At 40.6% G+C, this 18050-nt stretch overlaps 3 protein-coding genes across 4 annotated transcripts in view; 2 read left to right on the top strand and 1 right to left on the bottom strand.

Annotated features, from left to right (window-relative positions):
• The window catches only part of LOC138039274 (stomatin-like protein stl-1), a 20328-nt gene extending 17053 nt beyond the window's left edge, over nt 1–3275 (top strand). The window contains exon 14 of the mRNA XM_068885485.1: nt 2147–3275. Within this exon, the coding sequence (XP_068741586.1) occupies nt 2147–2455 (309 nt within the window). The 3' untranslated portion in view covers nt 2456–3275. The remainder of the gene's footprint in view (nt 1–2146) is intronic.
• A 1341-nt stretch (nt 3276–4616) lies between these two features.
• Nucleotides 4617–8876, top strand: LOC138039275 (G-protein coupled receptor 161-like). The gene is made up of 2 exons (XM_068885486.1): nt 4617–4945; nt 7413–8876. The coding sequence occupies exon 2, from the start codon at nt 7449–7451 to the stop codon at nt 8700–8702; it is 1254 nt and encodes a 417-aa protein (XP_068741587.1). The 5' UTR covers nt 4617–4945; nt 7413–7448; the 3' UTR covers nt 8703–8876.
• Nucleotides 8877–9299: 423 nt separating this feature from the next.
• LOC138039276 (uncharacterized protein CXorf65 homolog) lies at nt 9300–18020 on the bottom strand. 2 transcript variants are annotated; one of them, XM_068885488.1, is made up of 5 exons: nt 17748–18020; nt 16625–16711; nt 13910–14026; nt 12726–12794; nt 9300–10117 (listed from the first exon to the last, which is right to left on the bottom strand). In XM_068885488.1, the coding sequence occupies exons 1-5, from the start codon at nt 17770–17772 to the stop codon at nt 9855–9857; spliced, it is 561 nt and encodes a 186-aa protein (XP_068741589.1). In that variant the 5' UTR covers nt 17773–18020; the 3' UTR covers nt 9300–9854. The 2 variants fall into 2 exon arrangements, with proteins under 2 accessions (XP_068741589.1, XP_068741590.1); XM_068885489.1 differs by lacking the exon at nt 16625–16711 and having other exon boundaries at nt 17748–17998.
• Between the last annotated feature and the right edge of the window lie 30 nt (nt 18021–18050).

Genomic DNA, 18050 nt, shown 5'->3' with positions numbered 1-18050 from the left:
TGACTGTTTATATTGACGGCAAGTTTACAAATGTATTTTGATATCACCAAAGTAAGGAAGTCCTCTAGAGCGAGTTTCAATCGAGTGTCGTAAAACCAAAACCAAAGTAATTACTTCGTCCAATCAAAAAGGACGGAGACAAGCCAGTAAACCAATCAAAACTTTAAGTAATTACACGTAGCCGACACAAAGCGGGGGAATATGTGCACGCATGAGCCACGATTGGTTTGGGTTTCAGTTCTGATTGGTTGAAAAGTGGTGCGAGTACTTTAAACCAGTCACTGAGTGAAGTAATGCAAAGCCAAAGCAATTCGCTAATTACTTTCGACACTCAATTGGAAACCGCGCTATCAACAGCCAATTAAAGTGTGGATGGCAAAGTAATGGGCTGATTTAGCAACAGAACGGTAACATCAGTTGGGGACGGCGCGCGCAGAAATAGTCCATATTAGGTCCAATCTCGACCCCCGAGCTCTTCTCTTGACTGAGGGAGAGAAGAGCTCTTGGGGAGCCTGAGACAAAGTACGATGTATCTTTCTCCATGGTTTTCGTGAAGAACAATCAAAAGCGTCACTGATTGGTGCATTCATGTTTGCACGAAGACTGAGTAGGCGCCGTAAGGCTCAAACAGCCAATATTTGGCTATAAGAACCCTACATACACCTTATTCCAAAATGGCCGGGATTTAGATATTCTTTTGTTTTTATTCAAAGGAGACCTTGATGCCTCGTTCAGGGCAAAATATTCTTTTGAATTTTAAACTTAAGAACGAGGCATCAAGGGCTAACTTGAATAAAAACAAAAGAATATTTAAATGACGGCCATTTTGGAATAAGGTCTATAGAGTTTCCCAGAGCCTTCGATCGGCGTCAAAATTGTTGAGACACTCTTATCCTTTAGAGTCGATTTCAAGCTCGGTGTGAAAATGGCCCCCTCCCCCGCACCCCGGGGACAATGTTGTGTTTTTCTGTTTTCTACGAGCCTTGTCGACAGCGGTACAACATTAGGGACCTTAAGATCTACGACGGCGACTTCAACAAAAACGTCACCTCAAAAATATCACTTTGCTTTATCATAATTCTTTCGCGGTTATTCTATCTCGCTCATTTCTTACAATTTGGGCGAAGTGTCCTAAAAATAAATTGGTACGAGCAGTTACAAAGTGAAAATAGAGAATGAAAGATTCTCTGTTTCATGCTCGCGTTGTTGTTAAAACCTCAAATTTGGTAATTTCACGTCGTCCTTATGCAGAGTACTGCAAGAATCCGTCCTACAATCCGTGCTGCACGTGCAGCACGATTATTTATGCTCTTTTAACCAATGATATCACTGTTTTGCGCCGTTGTTGTTGCCGTCGCCGTCGTAAAATCTTAAGCTCCCTTTTGATTAGGGTGGGGGAGGGAGGGGTATCCCGGAAACGTACTTTTTGGACAAGTTTTCTTTGCAAACAATGAATGTGTCGTTGCCAGTGTGCTCTGTTGGCACTGAACTGTCTCATCTTATTTTGTCGCCGATTGTTGCTCGATCCGAAGCCCTGGTGACGAGAATGTATTTGGTCACATTAGAGCAGAATCCAGACTATTGCGCGCGCTCTCCCGTCTTCAACTGAGGTTCCCGTTCTGTTGCTAAAGCAACCTAACAACAATGGTGACGAAACAATCTCATTCGGTAAACTGTTGCCCGTTACCGTCAGCGCATGGTCTTCGCAGCTTCTGCAACAAACTGTTCATTTGTGTCATGTTTGTGGATTATCAGCTGCAAGAGTAAAGGTGTGTCGCTATCTTGGTGGGTTCTGTTATAACGCGCCAAGACGAAGCACACCAATATTCGCCTGTTTCTCCTTCTGACTTCACTTCGTTGTCTTTGTCGGGGTGCCCCTGGGAAGAATGCGTACATACCTTTGAACCAAACTTGTTGTCACGGTTGAGCAATAGTCTAGGGAAGAGCGGGTTCCAACCGGTGCGGTCCAAGTAAGATAATGAAAAGTTTGTCTTTTGTTTTTTTTTTCAATGTACTTAAGAACGAGGTTTTTAAATAAAGAAAATATGTTGCGTCAGAAAACAATTGGTGTGGAAGACTACAAACCATCCTTGCTTATCGTATTCTCTATGTAACAAATTATTTCTCTATTTGTTGCAATACCTAGGCCTTAGCGGTGTACGGTCAGGTGACGAAAAGGCCAAATGATGATCCCCCACACCTACCCTCTAATTCGCCCGAGTCTCCACCAGAGGACAAAGGAACAAACGATAATGCTTCATCGCCGGTTAGTGACAGAAGCTCACAAGGATCAGGGACATATGCTTCAGGGGCAAAAGACTTCCGGCAAGTGGAGGGTTCTCCAGATGAGCATATGAAGTGGATTCCCCCGGCAAGTTACAAAACACCTGGCAGCGCGTCTGCTTCACATTTCACTGCTGCTACGTCACCGACTAGGGTGCGTGACTTCCAGTGAGCAAAGAAAGCGATAGACGACGCACCAGTCAGTGGCTCATATTGTGGAAACAAGCTGCAACTTTTTGTCAAACGAGAAACTTTGTTATGACAAAAGGAAAGGCCCTTCAGCGGCAACATCGTGCTCTCGAGTTAATATAAACTAAGCAGAAGGCCTCATTAGCAGTGCATGTAAATGATAAGCGAATATACTGTGACTATCACGCATGAGTATTTTTTAAAGTTGCTTGTTATTTCAGAGGTAGCCCTCTCTGATTGGTAAAGGATTACATAATGCGAATCTTGCTATAATTTCTTGGTGTAAAATGATCGAATTCCCCATTTTCCCGTGCAATCGTCAACGTCTTGCGGCGTTCATCGTAGCTCTTTGAATTCGTGGTTAAGCACAAACTTTCTCAGTTGTCCGAGGCTAAACTTGAATTACTGGAAACTTAGCACTGCTGCCGCTAGCGGCTTCCCCATCGACGATTAAAATTGTCGTTAGAAACATAATCGATAAGTGGCTGTCTTACGTTAAATCGAATCATCTGACCAAACAAAAAGTGCCAAAGAGTAACCCGTTTATTCGTTAAGATTCTCTTTGGATTCAGTTTTAGAACAAAGTCTGTACTGAACTGGGTTGAAAGAAAATACTCACTATCTCACAAAGCCGAGTGTTACTAGAAACTTTTTTTTTTAACAGCTCTAACATTGCGCGTGATCAAAGAACGTCCTTGAAAGCCACGTCTTACTTCCTCGTTTGTAAGGCCTTTTCGGTGGGGGTCTTGTATCTCGGGAGAGAGAGAGAGAGCTTATATAAATAAAGCAATTGTTCTGTAAAAGCCGTTACTAAACGTTGACGAGGTTTCTTTTCAAATTTTAAAGTAAAGGATAATAAGGCGTTTAAAAGGGTGTTTTGGTGGAAAGTTATTAAGTGAAGCAACTTGAACCCTCGATCGTGGAGCAAATCAGTCTAGATATTCAGCAACTCATCGAAGGTGTGAAACCGAATCCGGGAATTTAGTGGAAAGCGATTAGTTCCATCAATGCACACTGTCGAAAAATAAATATGGTGGGGAACTACAACGGAAGTGGGGAGGGGGGGGGGGAATGCTTTTGGGGGCTGGAAGAGACCGTCTTGTTAAAAACGAAAATGATCCAACAGAGCTTGACGCGTACGTGTGAGTTTTCACCAAGGATGAGAATTCCATGCCTTTGCAGGTTATTTACTGAACCGCTCTACAACAACTTCCAACCGGATTCTCCGCTTTCCGAATCACGTGAATGCAAATAACAAATGTGACAGAGGACAGTTACGTTCTTATCACTTTTGACTTGTCATAATATGATTGTGTGATAATTAACAATTAGACCCGTAGCCCGCAAGGGCTTAGGGTTAGGGCGAAGGGTCTAATTGTTTTAGTATCACCCAACTTGTCGGACAGAAAAGGCAAAAATAACAAATGCAAGTTAAAGAAATATTTATTTGGGAATAAAACGAACGAAAGCGTCACGCTTTTCGCGACTCGAGAACTATTAATAATAAACCTCTAGTAGCGTAGCCAATCAAAATGCAGTATTTACATTAGTCCACTTAGGTGGGTGATACTATTAACTGATAGTGTTAACGTACTTATTAAAAACTGTAAATCACACCAAAAATGCACCCTACGTAGGTGATACTCAATTAAGAAGGCTTACTTCAAAGTTTTGTCTTAGCTTAATCTAACAAGAAAAATGATCCTTTTCCAGAGAGTTCTAATTGTGTCGAGGGCATTTTAAAGCAGCAAGTACATCGCATTTCAGGAATCAAATAACTTCGGCTTATCATCGAGTTTTCCATTACTTCCAAATCTTTAATCTGTGTCAAAACATTTTCTGTACCAATTTGCTATTGCTAAAAACAACAATCAAATTGAAAGAAAAATTCTCCGAGATTGTTGCTACTTTTAAATTTGTCAACATGGATTTTAAGACTTCTCAATAAAGTTTAATTCTTAACCTTTTATCAGTTTCGTAGCCTCCTAAAATTTTTAATTCTAACGTCAAGTTTTCATACCTCAGCGATTAACGTGGCTCTCTTAAACAAAAGGTCACAGTGGTTAGCGACCTCCTTTCACTCTATTGTTTATCGTCTTCAATTGCTTTTCAAATGCAAAAGCTATGTCATTTAGTCTTAAGCCATTCGGCCTTTTGTCATTCCTTTGGTCACGGTTTCGGAGTTTTGAATGGCGCAATTTTGTTCAGAGTGTACAGTGTCTCTTAAAGTGTACTGTTTCCCGACCTGCTGGACAACTTGAGGACGATCGTTGCGGAAGACTAAATCTACTAGAAAACCCAAAAGTTCATGAGAACGTTGAAAGTGAAGTCCGATAGGACGTGATGAAGTTTTCATGTTCCCATTGTTTATAGCTGTCTTCAATACGTTCGTTCAATAGCCGCTCAAAGTCACTTACTCTACGCTGAAGCACATCTCTTGAAGACCGAATGGCAACTTAGTGAGCCCTTGAAGGTAGGACTTGTTGAAAGTTTTTCTCTTCATTAGCTTTACATGTAACTTAAAAAGAGCGAGCGGGCCTCCCCCCGAGTAAGCACAGACGCAAGAACTTTGCAAACGTTAATCAGAAAGAAATTCTTGACCATTCGCATGCTACAGAACAGGACGGCAAGTCTTAACTCTCGTCTTCAGCGGAAAATATGGCTTTGATAACTTGGATATTTTTATTTTACAACGAACATTTTATTTATCAAGGGGAATTTGAAATGTTTGTTTTGGGATCAAATAAGTCGAGTGTATTATGTCTGCTGAAACAATACTTTACAAACTTTCAAACATGGTTGTCGGCATGAAGTCTTTCAGAGGCCGGATTCCAACTTACAATACTGTTGTCAAATTCCGAAGTAATCTAAAGGATAGATGGTTAAAATTCCTTCCTAACTGGTAAGTCCATTATTTTCCTTGTTGACCATAAAGCACAGTCGTTTGGAATTCAGACAGAAAGAAAGAAAGAAAGAGCGAGCACATTTACCGTTATAAGAAGTGTATTTGATTTCACCTCACACGTTGATTTTGTGGTGGAGCAACCAAACACTTTGGGTGATGCCTGCAGGGGTAATTAAAAGCTCATTTATTGTATTGGTCATCATCGAGACCCAACCATGAAATGAAAAAATAAATAAATAAATGAATAAATAAATAAATAAAGTGAGAGTGGTAATTAAAAATATGCAATTTCATTTCCCTGCATCAAAACGAATGGATTTGGATACTGTATGATGATTTTTGTCCATGCATTGACATAAACATACTGGAAATTCTGTGTGCTTGCCGAGTCATTTGCCAAGTGTTATTTTGAAGAATAATGAGTCCCGCTATCATTCTTCATGAGCTAAAACTGTAATCGCCTTAATTTTTTTACCGTGAAGAGCATTTTAAGTCTTTCAGAGAGCCGAAAATTAAATGTCCTTGAATTTAATCGATCCGAAGACGTTAAGAATAGTTTCTGTTTATGAGAAGGCTTGTTGAGCCATTTTGCGCGTCTTATTTTGATATCACTGGACTTTGTCACTCATGGTGAATCTTCAGTTATTGTATCTTTTCCCAATACAGCTGTATTTCTCTTTATCAGTCTTCAATTCTTCCATCATTACAACATATTTGAGCCACGAACGAAAAACTGGCCCATGATGCCTTGAAACTGCGTGTGTTAAACTCAGGCAAAATATAGCTAAAACAGACTTTTTCTAATTATACAACGTTGGCATCAATCAGTCCAATCAACATTTTTATCGTCGTCTTCCCCTGTTTCGAATTGTTCACTTTGTAGAGTGCTTTTGTTAGGTCGTTGTCCGACCGTCAAAGAGAGTGTTCAAGACATCGCTGCCTTTTTTAAATGCTGGGCATCTTAAATTCTCCAACTTTGTCCATTGGAAGGCCTCTTAACGAAAAGAAGATGCTTTTGTACTGAATCTTTATATAATTGGTTACTGTATCAAATTCCCATGCGGGATATGTAAGCCTGGATTTCAGGATTTCTTTTCGATGCTAAGAAAGAATTAAACGAAGCGCTCATATAACTGCAGCTATGATCATTTCCAGACCTGAAAGGGTTGTATCCGCGGCACTTCCCTTGATTTTGTGAAGTTTTACCATTTAGTAGCCCCTACTCGCTATACAATACAACTATACGTTCTCAGAGATTACATTTAAACGACACACATCAAAACTCTGTGACAAAGTGTTGCGCATGCATAATTTAAGTTACAAACAAAAGAGAGCAAATTTTTAAAAAAGGCTGAACAGTTATCAAATTTAAAATCCATTTTAATCTTCTGTTCTCACTTTTTAGTTCTTCTTTGCTTTTTTATTCAAACCTTCCATCAATATTTTAAAGTGCCCCTGTGACCAAATATTCAATTCTTAGTTTTCTTTGCTGGGATTTCAGAACTGTGTTAACTAAACACGAAGCGACCAAAGTTCTAAGCCTTGATTTAAAAAAGGCACCTGTTGATTTTAACTGGAATTTTCCTATTTAATGTTCCGCCATTACTAACTTTGAGATCTTGAGGGCTGGATCGAAGAGAAAGTGACGTCAAAGGCTCACTAGTCCTACAAATCAATGGTGCAGAAAACGTTGTGAAAACGTTACGATAAGTAGTACAAGAAATAATTATTTGAATCATAGGTTTTCGGCGATTTCAAGTTCGGGTCTTTTAATTCCTTTGGTACCTTACGAACCGAGAGGTTTTGAAGACATCAAACTTTACAATCGTTTTCCTTATTGTTGAAAACATATTAAAAGGCCAGCCTGTCAAAGGAAGTGGCTGGCAGTTTCGTAAATGACATTTCGAGCCCAAGACGTTTTTGTGACTTTCGAGAAACGGGGGACCTGGTTTATAATAGTTAACCGGATTTTCACAATTTTGTACCGTGACTTCATTTTATTTCCATGCTGACGTTCTGTTCATTTTTTTTACAGGACACCAATTTTAAGATGGCAGTGTTCAAGTAAAAAATGATTGATCTAGCAGCTTCCTTGGACAGCCGATCTCAAGCAGAAAAGATCATCGAGGTGTTCTTCCTTGCTCTTCTTTTTGTGATCGCTTTCCTATCGAACAGCACCATCTTTTGTGCTATGCTACAGCCCTTTCGTCTGAGGAGTCCATCAAATACATTTATTCTTTTTCTCGTGACGTCTAGTCTTTGTTTGACACTTTTGCACACCCCTTTTGCCATAGCAACGGTGGTCATGGACCAATGGCCATTCGCTTTTGAGTGGTGTCGTACGTCAGGTTTTCTAATAAATGTATTGTCGATGGCATCCAACCTTTTTACTGTCACCATAGCTGTTCATCGCTATTACCTTATTGTCAAACCTCTCCCCGTTACGTTAAGCATTCGCAAAGCAAGGATAATGGTGGGATTTGTGTGGTTTACTTCGTTTATCACCGCATTTCCTCCCGTTTTTGGCTGGAGTTCGTATCAATATATCCCTGGAAAAGCGTTTTGCACCGTCGACTGGGAAGATGGCGGACCAAGTCTTGTTTATTCATTTTACCTTGTGACAGCAAGCTTTCTTGTGCCATTTGCAATTCTTGTGTACATATACCGAAGTATTTATTTGAAGACAAAGCGTCAGCGAATCAAAACAGACTACAATACCCTCAAGGGATTTGAAAGTCGGTATGTTTCGGATGACCCGTTCCGGGATACAACTGTCTATCAGAAAATGTTAAATTGGTTTCAACCTAGAAACAGGAGACGTTCGCAATACAGTTTTTCATCACCAACGTCAACCTCTAGCGGAGGAAGCCTCAAGACACCAGAAACACCTGGATCATTTTTATACACGATTTCCCAAAAAGAAAAAGAAATAAAAACGAGAAGAAATACTGGAAAACAAAGTTTAAAGCGCCCCAGTTCTGTCTATGAGCAGAAAACTGTACAGAGCGCTTTAATTTTGCTCGTAACATTTCTAATAAATTCGTTGCCGTACTATGTGGTGGGACTATGGTCAGGTCTTTCACAGAGTTCTCCTTCTATGGTATTGGACTTCATTGTCACATGGTTTTTTGTTTCCATGGCAGCTGTCAACCCAATACTATATGGCTTCATGAATCGTCAAATTAGGAGAGTGGTGCGCAAATCCACCATTGGTCGGTTCGTTTGTCGAGTTTGTAACTGCCGCAACGAGGACTTTCGTATATGTGGCTTCTATTCTGTCAGCGGAAGAGAACGGACAAGTGACGGCCTCGAATCGGGCCGCTGACAAGACCAATTAAAGGCTCAGGAGACAATTTTCCTGTTACCTCAAAGGCATCCTTCTTAAATGTTCGGTATCGATATAATTAGAACGGGTGAGGTTGTGGGATTCAGTGATGACAAGAAACATTGACATGCCTGAAGATATTATTCCACATTAAAACGTGAAGTGAATAAATAATCCACATGTAGTTTATCACTGAGTTTTTTGTAAACTAAGGAAGTGTTGTCCTCAGTAGCGTGTGTATATGTTGTCCGTCAAATCCGGTCTTCTGGTTGAATCCGTTTTTACCATTGTTAAATTGGTGATCCTCATTCAGTTACCTTGCTTAAACGCAGCTAAATTAAGCACCGAAAACACCTATACCTACCCTCAATCTGTATCTTGCGCATCTCAACACATTTCAAGTCCTTAATGTTTCGTATCATCTTATCGGTTTTTGTATTCCGTCATACACATCCATTCAGTGTCAACATTACAACATAGCAAGGGAGCCAAGAACTCTACTACGCACTTACCGGTCCCCGAACTCGGACCTTTCCAGATCCATCAGAGCCTTGTGTCTTCACCACCACTTTACAACGACGAACATAAACAACCCAACACAGTTCTTTTCATTATTTACTTTTGTATAATTAGTCAATTGATATCTAATGTATAATAACCAAAACTAATCCTAACCGGACCCTGAATTATCTCTAGGCTTAAATTAGGCTTGAAAAAGGTTCTTTCAGTTCCTCTGGTAAACCTAGGTAAAACGAGGATCACCTAATATTTGACCTAATTGCTGGATTAAATTCGGCTAAATTAAGGAGAAGATCCTTTATCCAGGTCATCCTTTGGTTCGAAAAGTCCTCAATGTTGCGTCATTTGTTCACAATCTTCATACATGAATACCATCATTAGCCAAAAGGTAATTTTTTTTCAGTTTTATGGAACCATCAGATTGCAGTTACTTTACTCCACGCATCAGAGTTCTTTAGTCTGCTTAAAGAACGATCATACTTTGCAATCTAAGCGATGCCGGGAGTTTTTTGGTTCCAACTAAAGCGAAGTAGGATTCTACCTAAGTTCGAGAAAGCCTTACTTGTCATCATTTCGTACTTGTACTCTTATAGCTTAAGGTATCTACTGACATTATCACTGCCGGGCCTAAAGCTACCGGGCCTTTCTCGCTGTATTGAATGAGCCACCTAAAGGGGCTGGAGCAAGCTGCACGCTTTGGCTCCTTATTCTACTGCCCTTCCTTCCAGGGGAAAGGGACCTAGTGTATGAGCTCGGTGGAGGAGCCAGTTGTCTGGGTTTAGGTGCAAGTGAAGCTCTTTTTCCTCGAGCTCCTTCATTGTAGAGTTTAGGTGCTGGGAACTCTCTTAATGCAGAGCGGACTTTTTCAGGCTTTGGGGGCGGTGGATTTAGCCTCTCTGAGGAAAAAAAACACAAAGTAACTAATCAATAGAGCAAAGGGGAACTTTGAAAGTCTGCAAAAAGCTTAAGGAACAGAAGGGAGAGTAAGGCACCTTTTACTATAAACAGTCGAGTGATATTCAGTATTACACGGGCTTGCAGCTTCAAGCTTGTCAGGTCAAGGGCACCTTGTGTCCAGAGATGCAAGTAATTAGATTCAGGCCCCATTTTCAATTTATATCCAGCACGAAGTGTCCCGTTACTCGGCCTAAGCATTCTAGTGATAGACACTTCTCCAAAATGGCGGCAACGGATTTGAATGAGTTAAAATAATTGAACCGAATCAAAAACTGGCACCAGAAATTCTCGGTTTTCACATGACGTCACAACCGCCATGTTGGTGCCCAAAACAAAGAAAAGGCGGCCATGTTGGTGCCCCGACCAAATCCTCCGGGAATTTAACTCTATTATTATGCAAACGCTTCCTTTTGTTTTCGTTGAAAAACATGGCTGTTGATCACGTGAGTGAAAACCAGCAATAGAAAGAGCACCTTTACTTTAGTAACCCTGTAAAGTTTCAGCGTACTAGGTGTCATATCAGCTGAGAAAATGCAAGTTGAAATTGGTCAAATTTACAGACTTTTGTATGACTGGGTGTCTACGCCATACCTCCAGTCACACAAATGTAAATCTCTCAGTTTTCAACTTACATTTTCTCAGCTGATGTTACTAAAGTAACTTTAGTTGCTCTTTGTAGTGCTGGTATGCGTTTTTAATTTAATTTTAACTTATTTAAATTTTTCGGCCGACATTTTGGAGAAGGGTCAGTCTATAATACGCCTTTCTCGATTATGCCAGTAAAACTGGCATTTTATGCTCCTAGCAATCTCGTTTTACGCCATAAAAATGCTCAAATCATGCTCGATTCTCAAAATAATGCTACATTGGTTCCAGAAAATGCTCAAGCAAAAAGTAGAAACTCAGGCATCATGTGTGCTTATCACCGACTGAATAAAGCGAGAAATGTGTTGGAAGTCCTTAGTGCTTGTTGTACTGTGAAATAACCGCTGGCCTGGAGGTAGTCAATAAGAGAACAATTCTGTTGCTCGTTGAAGGGACTGGTCTATGTTCTCCGTCACAATTTCCCTCTATGAGCTGCAAGTTTCGAGAAGAGGGATTGGCCGACGCCACGTTGTTTGAGCAAGCGCGTGAACGGCCTCTGAAAGTTAACCGCTGGCCAGCTTGGTTCAGACTTCTTTAGAGTCTCAGTTCATACTTCAGTTGCAGAAATCCTCCTCTCAAGCACAACAGCAAATCATCACAATTCTTTTGAATTCTAAAATTTAGCATTTAAAATCTCTGGTGTGGAGAAATCTATATCAAAGTTATGCAAAATGCCAAATAATGCTAGCAATTCTTTTTACAAAAAAAGTGTGAACGAAAATGGTTGTTTAACCAAATAATGCCAAATAAATGGTAGCATTATAGAAAAAGGGCCTAGTTTATAAGGTAAATGGAGTGCAGGGATGGCGCAGTGGTGAGAGCACTCACCTCCCACCAATGTGGCCCGGGTTCGATTCCCATATCCGGCGTCAAATGTGGGTTGAGTTTGTTGGTTCTCTACTCTGCACCGAGAGGTTTTCTCCGGGTACTCCGGTTTCCCCTTCCCTCAAAAACCAAAATTTGACTTGATTTGTGTTAGTTGTTAAATTTCGAGTTTAGGGGAAACTTCGTGCCTGTATTCCCAGACGCAAGTGATGTTGAACTTGCAATTGGGGAGCAAAAAATTACAGGTAAAATCTGCACTCGATCTGATTACCTGCATTTATGGACACATTTGACCACTGAATTGGCTATAGTTAAGCGACGTTTAGATTGTAGTTAGACTACGAGGTTTTTCTGATAACAGAAATTAAACTGCATTAAAATCCGTGACTCTACACACTGGATTCCGAACCGCCTTAACAAGGACATAAAAAGAAGCAATTAAGAATTAACGAAGACAGACATACAAACGGACGAAGTGGCAGAGAGGAGACTGAGAAGGACAGTCACTGAGTACAGTGCCAGTGTACACTTATCTTAGTTCACAGCGACAACGTCAGGAGGAAATAGAAAAGAAAAAGTTATTTGGCAAATCAACGTAGCTTTTTTGGTTTCACTTATCGAGATGTCAACTGGTCATGAGAACGAAGTCATGCGTATTTTAAGCGTAGTTTTTATAAAATTTGCTGAGGAAGGCAAAAACTTCCTTGCATGGGTACTCACGTCCCGTTCGTTACTCCCTTTTGGCCATCCCTACCGTGTTAAATTTATTTATTTTTTCCCCTCATAATTATGTACGTGTAAGTTTTCGTTTATTACTATTGTAACTGAGTAGAATGCCAATAAAGCTGTTAAAAAAACTGAGCGAGGGGAAAAGAACGACAAAACAAAAAAGCGGTGGAATTCTCGAAGGAGAACAAGAAACCTCTCTGATTTCCGCTCAATCCCCTTTCTCGTTTTTGGCGCACGCTTTCCATGAAAATCGCTGCTTCAGGAGCGAACACTCTTTATTCGGCACCACTTCATCTTGAAAGGGAAACCATATAGAATATTTCTGTTTTACACGTTTCAAGTACTTACGAAGGAACGCCTTGTTGGACTCCATTCCTTCCAAGAGAGGGACAAATGTCATGTTATCACCATCAGTCTCTGTAAAAGAAGCATAAAGTCTCTGTTACGAGCCTAGGAAGGCCCATCAGGCCAGCGTTTATCTCCGGTTTCCGTAGCATGAAGCGACTAGGAGTATTTATACTCCCCCCTGAATGGGATGCTAGTCCATCGCAGGGTTATCCCCAGCATTACGCCGGTACCCATTTATACACCTGTGTGGAGGGAGGCACCGTGATGAGAGTAAAGTGTCTTGCCCAAGAACACAACACAATGTCCCCGGCCAGGCCCCGAACCCCCGGACCACTCGATCCGGAGTAGAGCGCACTAACCATGAGGCCACCGCGCCTCCAAGAAGCATAGGGTGTCATTACCGCTCGAAAAAAATGCTTTTTTCTTGTTTCCTCCGTGCGTATGCATGGTTTCCTTTTAGATCGAACTATTAACCTAATTCATCCTGATTGTTGCCCAAAATTATCACAAGTTTTAAACAAGCCTCAGCATTTACTAATTTTCTATATTAAGGAATTTTAAAATAGCTATGGGAAGACCAATGTGGATTTACCAAGCTTTTTTTTTTTACTGACTTTATACTTGCGTACCGCAGATTCCTGGTTCTGCTGAGTACGCGTGTGTGCGAGAGTAATAGACTTAGCCCTCCCCCCATAGTCGTTGTTGTTATGTGACATTGATCACTTGCGCTTTAGTTTCCAAATAAGGCAATGACATGTGAGTGAAAAATTGTACGGTGAATTGTGAGTTGAAACAGCGAGCCAGTTTTTTCGATTTTGCCGATTAAAAAGCTGAGTAAAACACAACGCAATCGAGTGAGTTTACAGTTTACCGATAGGGTGTTCGGTATATGTGCACACCAAGACAATTTTTCACTGTCCATATCATTCAAGCCAGTTTCATTCCAGAACAGTTCGCACACATTTTAAGGGCGAAATGAATTCCAATAATCGGAAAATATCTCCAATAACGAAATTAAAATCATATTTTCTGGTGACGTTCTTATTTTCGCCCAAGTCAATGTACATGCTTACGCTCTCTAATCTCCCAATTATTGCAGCGACTGCACTTTTTTATCTTTTAGGTTCAGAATAGAGGAAAGTTGGGCGCAAAAGAACAGTAACAAGACAATCAATGCATCGTACTTTCTCCTTTGACAAGAACGAGGATTTCCCTTTCGTTGAGATATTTCGTCCCGTAATCGAGTGGATAGCGCTGAAGATTTTTCAGTAAGCCGCTCTCATCAGACAAGTCAATAAAATCTGTGATATAAAAAGGAAAGAAAAGTGATGAATAAATCTATTTTTCGTCATTCTTCCCTTTTTAGGTGAAGTCACGACTACCACGATGTTCTCATGCAAACATATTAAGCCCTGGCCAAACGAGAGCGAGAGTTGACGAGAGCTCAAACTCTTACTCTTGTTTGACCAGGAACTATCATCCACTCTCGGCTACTCTCATCGACTCTCGAGAGCTCTCATCAAATTTGAACCCGCTCAAATTTTTCATGAGAGTTAGGCCCGTTTCAAACGTCGCATTTTACAGGTGTCGAATCTAATGAAAATGAAAAAAATCTATTGTTTTCGCTCATTTGCATTAGATTCGGCACATGTAAAATGCGACTTACAAACCGCGCCTCTCCTTTGGCCGCGCACGAGAGTTTGAGAGAGAGTTTTGCGGTCAGCAGTTACTTTTTTTTTTTCCGGCGGGCTCAGATAAAAAAAGGAAAAAAATATGAATATGCCGTTGGATTCGGGACAACGCCAAGGCTGAATATACCGACTGGCTAGTCGCCATATTTACGTCAAAAAGTTTTTTCCCCAGGGTGGTTCCCAGGCTCCCCCTCCACGTGAACTCTCGACAAACTCTCGTCAACTCTTGGTCTCGTTTGGCCAACCCTCGGTCACTCAGGGCCTTGGAGAATGTTAGCATTGGCAAAGAGTGTGAGTACGAGTACAAGTACAACTTTTACTCGTTCTCGAATGCGTGCTCTACGCATTTAGATTAAGCGAATAGTATGAGTTCAAGTCTATTCTATGCACTCTATTCTCTGGCAAAATATCGGCATTTTAGGCTGCTTTTCAGGGTTGGAAACCCCCCCCCCCCCCCCAACAATTATTCCCCTGGTACTTGAGGATTGTTAGTAAATGATCATTACAGCTTTAAACGAAAAGAAGCAGTTCCAGATCAAACGCAATTTCCTTTTGACAAACTCGCTGTTACCGCCACGACTTTTGGATGAAAAGTAGTCGCAGACCAACTTGCCGGGACGGGTTGAGCACGCCCGCCGGAGCACTACGGATGCGCAGCAATCAAAATCCCATCTGCAACTCGTAATCGAAGTCGCACTCGTTGTCGATACTAACATGCTCTAACACTTTTGTTTGGGTGTACCGTGACATCTTCTCTCCTTTAACCCTTTGGCTGCTAGAGATTTGGCCGAAAAACACGTTTTGAAGCTAGTTGAGGGGTTTTTTGGTCACTGTCGTGCTGTTTAAGAGCTAAATCTCCCCACAAACCCGTTTCCAGGTTGTACACTCCGCGGCCTTTTCAGCCAGGTGCAAAATAAGTGCTTGCAAAGTTCGGGCATGCGCAGAAAACAAAATTTCGACAGTTTTTGGGTTTAAAAGTAGCGCAACACTTTCGACTTTCACTTTTCGCTTTCTCTCCTTCCCTCTCTTTTCACTTTCTTTGCCTCATTTTTTTTTAACTTGCTGGGCATTTGGTAGGCTTTATTTTGGTGGGAAGAGTTTCTGAGAAACCTTTCATCATACATACATACATACTTAATTGACCGCTCCCCATAGGGGCTTTTCAGGGCCAATGAAACACAATCAACGAAACAATTGAACACAACAACTACAACTGTTAAGAATCCCAACTGGCCGGAGGCAAACCAGTTGGCTATTTACAAGTGCAGCTGGGAAGTTGAACCAGGGAATACCGGGAACAAATTCAGAGTGGTCGGAGCGGGTCTTGAACCCGGGATCTCCGAGTCTCAAGGCAAGCGCCCTAACCACTCAGCCACACTGCCTCCATCATCTTAGAATTAGGTGCTCAGAAAGGTAGGTGGGTAATGGAGCAAGCTTTTCATGGAGATTTTCAGGTCAGTGTTACATGGTTTTTTTGGCCGTTTCTCCAGTTTCCTTGACTGAATTGTGCTCATTCTTGTATAGTTTGAAAGATCTCTTCTCCCTGCACAAGTTAGTGGACAAAGCTGTTCCTGACCGTTAAAAGTGATGACGTCACAAGAGGTAGATGGGACCGTGGATAAAGCTGGACGTATTTTGTCAGATAGTAAGCAAAGGGTTAATTGGGAATATGATTTTTTTGGCCAAGGTTAAAACGAAATTGGATAGTATTTCGTTATTACTTTTTTCATAAATTAAACTTCGAACGATTTTAAACATGTTCCTTCTTCTTCTTGTTCTTGTTCTTGTTCTTGTTCTTGTTCTTGTTCTTCTTCTTCTTGTTCTTCTTCTTATATTATTATCATTATTATTAACGGTAATATTTAAAATAGCAGGTGGGTTCATATTAGGAGCGTACGATGGCTTTACAGCCTGTAAAGTATCATTGCCCTAGTTCTACTTTGACTGTGAACGGAGTTTATTCTAGTTGAAGAAACGAGGTATCTTCAGAGAAGGCAAACTGTATCACCCTCGAAAAATGTGTACTTGAGAAGATCAAAACGCGATAAGGCGATAGCACGTCAAGTACGGTCTCAAGTTCGATCACTTGAGTTTCTGTCGCATTTACGGCCTGCTTGGACCCCAGTATGAAACCGCCCATTTATCAATGCCCCTAAGAAAATATTTTTAGAGTAAGAGCGAGAAAAGATTGAGGAACATATTGATTACCATCATCATCGCAATCACATCTCTCTTTGATATTGCGGAGCAGAAGACAATTTCGGCAGTCAGGATTAAAAAGTTCAATTTTATCATCTGTGATGAGAGAAACAGGACAAGCAATCAAAATTAAAATTCATTAGCTTCATAAATCGTGTAGCTGCTAACTTTGTACATGATTCATGTAATTAACTTTCTTTATTCGTTTCTTTGAGCGATCGGACCCTTCTCATCTCGGTTAGTGTTCGTAATCTTCCTCTTCCATCCGCGGATTTTGAACGGTAACCTTTTGCATGTAAAGCTAAATTCCGCTTGTTTATATAATTGAATTAAATTCCGCTTTTAAAAAACTTTTGTGTTTTCCCGGAAGAGAGAAAAAATACGGAAACGGACCGTTTCCGTGGTCATGGTCCGTGCTGTAAAATCCCGATCAAAAAGTAGGTAATGACAGTGCGCCATTGAGCCCCTATAATAAAACCTTATCACATGAGACAATAAACGAATTTATTCGTTGTTTCTTTCGTTGCTAGTATCCTATCAATGCATAGAAGGAATATGTTACATAAAAAGTTCAATTGATAATGATTTGTCTAGGAGTAAAATTTTTAGCGAATTTGCGGATTGATGTGCATTAATTTACAGGTGGAAAATTCAATGAATCATGTTTCTCGATTGTCAAATATCTATTTGATCTAGTTGGTTGTGACCTCAAGATTTGCATACTAACCACAAAGCGTAAACTGTAACTCTTGCCTTCTTTATGATGAAAAACTGGTAGATCTAAAATAGTTTTACATTTTCTTAGTAACTTTTGACCTGGATGAGATTTTCAAGAGTATTTTACCGGCCCTTTAAAAACTGTTTAAAGCCCATAAACGACACTTTCATTGTTCAATTTAAACCTTTTAGGATCCTCACCGGTACCTTCGTTCAATCTTTGTTTGTACATACACCTCTTGCAAGCAAAGAAACGCCTGCATTATGAATCCGTTTCCGCCAGAATTGAAACCTAATCAGCCACGTTTGCTTCACTCGCAGCTTTTTTCTGCCCTTGGTTATCTTCTCTTAAGAATTTTTTTATTTCTAACTAAGACTTATGTTGTCTTATGACACAGTGAAAAGTTAATCTTACCTGCAAATTTCACTGTTATAAACATCCCGCCAGCTGAAAGCGCCGATCCAAGCGTTGAAAGGTCAGAATAAAATGATAGTAATAAATCGTCACGTTACATTACGGTGTCCGAAAAATAATAAATTTTATATCCTCTCTCTATCTCTATTAGAAATGTAGACATAACGAAAAAAAAAACGCTGTAATATGAAAACGTTCTGCAGCGGTAGTTTCCTCTCAGACAGGTGAATAAAAAGACCTTTGCACATCCCTTTGAACGTTTTGAGAACACCTGCAACCCTTGGAGACATCCTTGACCGAGTA

Source organism: Montipora capricornis, chromosome 2 (genome assembly GCF_036669925.1).
Source record: "Montipora capricornis isolate CH-2021 chromosome 2, ASM3666992v2, whole genome shotgun sequence".
In the NCBI taxonomy this organism is placed as follows: domain Eukaryota; kingdom Metazoa; phylum Cnidaria; class Anthozoa; order Scleractinia; family Acroporidae; genus Montipora; species Montipora capricornis.
The sequence above is the reverse complement of the archived record's forward strand: the minus strand, read 5'-3'. Positions and strand labels throughout refer to the sequence as shown.